Source organism: Gordionus sp. m RMFG-2023, chromosome 2, assembly GCF_954871325.1.
Source record: "Gordionus sp. m RMFG-2023 chromosome 2, tfGorSpeb1-WG-v2, whole genome shotgun sequence".
NCBI classification, from domain to species: Eukaryota; Metazoa; Nematomorpha; class Gordioida; order Chordodea; family Parachordodidae; genus Gordionus; species Gordionus sp. m RMFG-2023.
The window spans coordinates 17,998,154-18,001,789 of NC_088776.1; the positions used below are offsets into that span (position 1 = coordinate 17,998,154).

The window sequence follows — 3,636 nt, forward strand, 5'->3', positions numbered from 1 at the left end:
AAATATTTTAAACCCATGGGGATTCGGAATATATTTTTTTAAAACAATTAAATAATATTTTTTTTCTTCCTTTTATTTTTTAGAGATATTTTGTTATAATAAATTATATAAGTTATCAAAAGATATGAGAATGTTTAAAAAAGTAAATATGTCATACGTCATAATAAGCGCAATTGCCCTTTATCGCTATATGAAACAGCAGAGCTACGCTTGGACTATCTCGTCCCATCTAATTGGGTTAAGAAATTTGGCTGTAGCCTATGAGATGATCTCATCCACAAATTTTTGGGCAGACTGCAGTTACCTGTGCGCGCAAGAGGCAAAACCACTTGCTTAAACGCCTACGGGAAACAAGAAGAGAAAGAAAAGCCCGTACCCGATTAAGTAAAATATATATTATAGGGAGGGGTATTGGTTGATTTTAAGTTTATGATGATCTGTATTGAATTTGTTTTTATATTATAAATATTGATTTATTGTGTTAAAAAAACTGCCTTATTTACTTAAAAATATTAGCTTAGAGGGATGATAGCATAAGTTAAGTATGTTTTGGATAGTTATATCAAGGTTAGGTAAATGAGGAGTTTTATAGATGAATGTATGTTTACCATGGCGGGAGGAAGGTGGAACTTATGCTTAGGGGGGAGCAGAGAGGTTTGGAGGGTTTAGATAGTTGGATATGATTTTTAGTAGCTTTTTAATTGAACCTTTTTCATTGTTTAGGCGTATGAATTGGTCCATCGTCAGATTTAGACTTATGCAATCTTTTATCGTTTTGTACAGCCAATTTGACTTGTATTTACCATAGGATTTTCCTTCATAAGGGCCTCATGAACTATATTTTGTCTGAAATTTCTTATGGTATGACCAAAGAGTTGAATACGTCTTTTTTGAGAGTAGTCTCGATCGGGACATTTTTTGAAATTCGCCAAAGGCTGGCATTTGAAATTAATCTTGGGTAAAAGACACCGTTAAGCTGGCGTAGACAACGGTTTACGAAAACCTGTATTTTCTTTGTCTGGGATTTATTTATTTTCCAAGTGTCGCTGCCGTAGAGGAGGACTGAGATGACTGTAACGTTAAATATGCGGAGTCTCGTTTTGACTGAGATCTCTCTGGCTATCCAGAGTTTATGGTATTTCATGAAGGTTATTTTGGCATTTTTTAGTCGGGCTTCGATTTCACCACTTTCCTTTATTGTCGATAAGCACGCCAAGATATTTGAAATTGTTAACTATTTTAATTTCATTTCCCTCAAATGTTAAGTTATTTATAGACGCATCTGGCGATGGCATAGTAAAAGTTTTATTAAAGTTGATGGTTAAACTTGTTGCTATGAAAGCAGAGACTTGTTAGTAAGTCTATTGTCTCATCTCTTGACTTGGTAATTAAAACCAGGTCATCTGCGTATGAGATGATTCATAGGTGATTGATATTATTATTGTTTGATGATAGATCAACTAGGTTCATAGTGCTCGTGGTTTCTTCTATGATTTTGTTTATGATTATATTGAAAAGAATAGGTGATAGTACGCAGCCTTGTTTCACGCCTCTTCTAATCTTGAAGTAAGGTGAGAAAGTTTGGTCTAGCTGTAACCTGGCCCAAGAGTTGTTGTAATGGTATTTAAAAATTTTAATTACGTTTTGACCAATATTGCATTCTTTTAGAGCCTCCCAAAGGGCATCGTGTTTCACGTTGCCGAAGGCTTTGCTATAGTCTATGAAAGTAAATATAAAAGGAAGTTTATATATAAAGCACTTGTGGAGATAGATTTTAAGAGCTAGGATGGGTTCATTGTTGTTCTTGTTTGGCCTGTAGGCGCAAATATTACTTAATAAGAGATCTTTGGTAGAAGCGAGGATTCTGTTCTTCAGGAGAACCATGAACAAATTTGAAACTGTAGAAGTAAGAGTAATGGCTCTGTAATCTCCGAACGATGAAGGGTGGGGTTTTTTGGGGAAGTTGCAGATTGTTGATTTATTCCAATCATCGGGGGTTTTGCCTGAATGCCATATTTTTGTGAATATGGCTAATAAATATTTAGAAATGCTTTCTAGAGCGGCTTTCATATGCTCGTTTCTAATCCCTTCAGAGCCTGGAGCTCTATTGTTTTTTAGCTTGTTTATGGCTTTGTTGATTTCTATGAGGGAGAAATTGGAGTGGGGTAATGGCAAGCCTGGCTGTTGGAAGCCCGCTATCTTAGAAGGAATTCTGGATTCAAAAGCTGACATATAGAAGTCTGTCCAGATAGCCATTTGCTTTTCAGGGTCTATGTAATTGTTTCCTTCCTGTAGAGTAAGTATGGGTAATTTCTTGAAACATGCTGGTTTGCAGAAGTGTTTGAGCTTTTTGTAAGCGTCATGAGTTTTGTTGTTTCTCATATCCATTTCTGTTTCTTCTGCTCTCTTTGCCAAGAAGATCCTTCGATCACTGCGTAGTAATCTCTGAATACGCCTCCATAGCTCTAAATTGCGACTGCTATCGTTTTTTATTGATAAGATTAAATTTGTTTCTACTGAGAGCCATTCTCTTTTTGGTATTTGGCTATGTTTTAAGTTATTATAGGCGTGGAAAATTGCATTTTTGAAATCCGACCAGCATTCCTCTAGTGATTTGGTAGGTAAGGGCAGGATTATTCTAGTTATGTTTGAGCAGATTGTATCATTGTAGGCTGTTTTCAAAACTGAAGCATTTATGTTGGTAAAGTGCCATTTGGGAGTTTGTTCTGGAGCTGCGCGTGTTGTGTTATAGATGTGCCTGGTTATTGTTTCTCCACTCCTCACTTTGTATCTTTATATGCGCTTTAATTAATCTGTGATCTGATATATTTATATTTAGGATGGCCTTTACATCTGCAAACCAGCTGTGGATATTAAATAGAAAGAAGTCAATTTGGGAGGAGTGTCCACCTCTTGAGTGGGATATGAGGTGGAGAGGTTTATGTTTAGAAAAAGTATTTTCGATTTTTAAATTGTTGTCTAAACATATTTGGAGAAGTTTTTTCCCATCCTTATCATTACTGTTGTAAACTGTTGTGTTACCTATAGTTTTACTAACTTTGTATATTATATTATGACCTATTTTAGTGTTAAAATCTCTCATCGCTATATTGTTGTATCTTTTAGGCAAGGAGCTTATCACACTTTCCAGATGTTCCAAGAATATCCTTCTTTCTGTAAGTTTTGGAGGGACGTAAACATTGAGGAGAATTGTGGGTTTGTAGGCGGTATTCAGGTATAGAACTGCAATTCTTTCAGTCATGGGGACAAATTTTATGATGTATAGAATAAAATTAAGGCATATAATGAATGGAAAGGAATAAGGTTAAAAGACATTTTTTTGTAAATTTATATAAAATCATAAATTTTTTCACATGAATATATATTTTATAAAAAAATCCGAATTTAAAAAAAAATTTTATTGCAACAATTATTTAATGCAATATGACATATCGTTGAACATTTAATGTTGTTCTTGAAACACTCACCTTTTATTCATGCAACCCATTTGCAATTGCATAACGATGTTTTCCCATATATTTTGTGACATTCGGGGAAGCTCCTAAATATTTTTAACAGTTTAGATAGAAAATTAATATATTTTATGTACATGAATTAATTTGAGGAGTATATGTG

The 3,636-nt window shown here is 34.4% G+C and overlaps 1 protein-coding gene across 1 annotated transcript; it reads right to left on the reverse strand.

Moving 5' to 3' along the window:
* Positions 1–1,419: 1,419 nt before the first annotated feature.
* On the reverse strand, positions 1,420–3,262 carry LOC135924139 (uncharacterized). The gene is made up of 2 exons (XM_065459187.1): positions 2,911–3,262; positions 1,420–2,732 (listed from the first exon to the last, which is right to left on the reverse strand). The coding sequence occupies exons 1-2, from the start codon at positions 3,260–3,262 to the stop codon at positions 1,420–1,422; spliced, it is 1,665 nt and encodes a 554-aa protein (XP_065315259.1).
* Positions 3,263–3,636: the final 374 nt, after the last annotated feature.

Bases quoted from the DNA above. Each gene is read 5' to 3' on its own strand.
- LOC135924139 (XM_065459187.1), bottom strand. From the start codon at position 3,262: ATGACTGAAAGAATTGCAGTTCTATACCTGAATACCGCCTACAAACCC. The intron at 2,733-2,910 runs GTGGACACTCCT...CAACACGCGCAG, and splicing joins CCTCATATCCCACTCAAGAG to CTCCAGAACAAACTCCCAAA.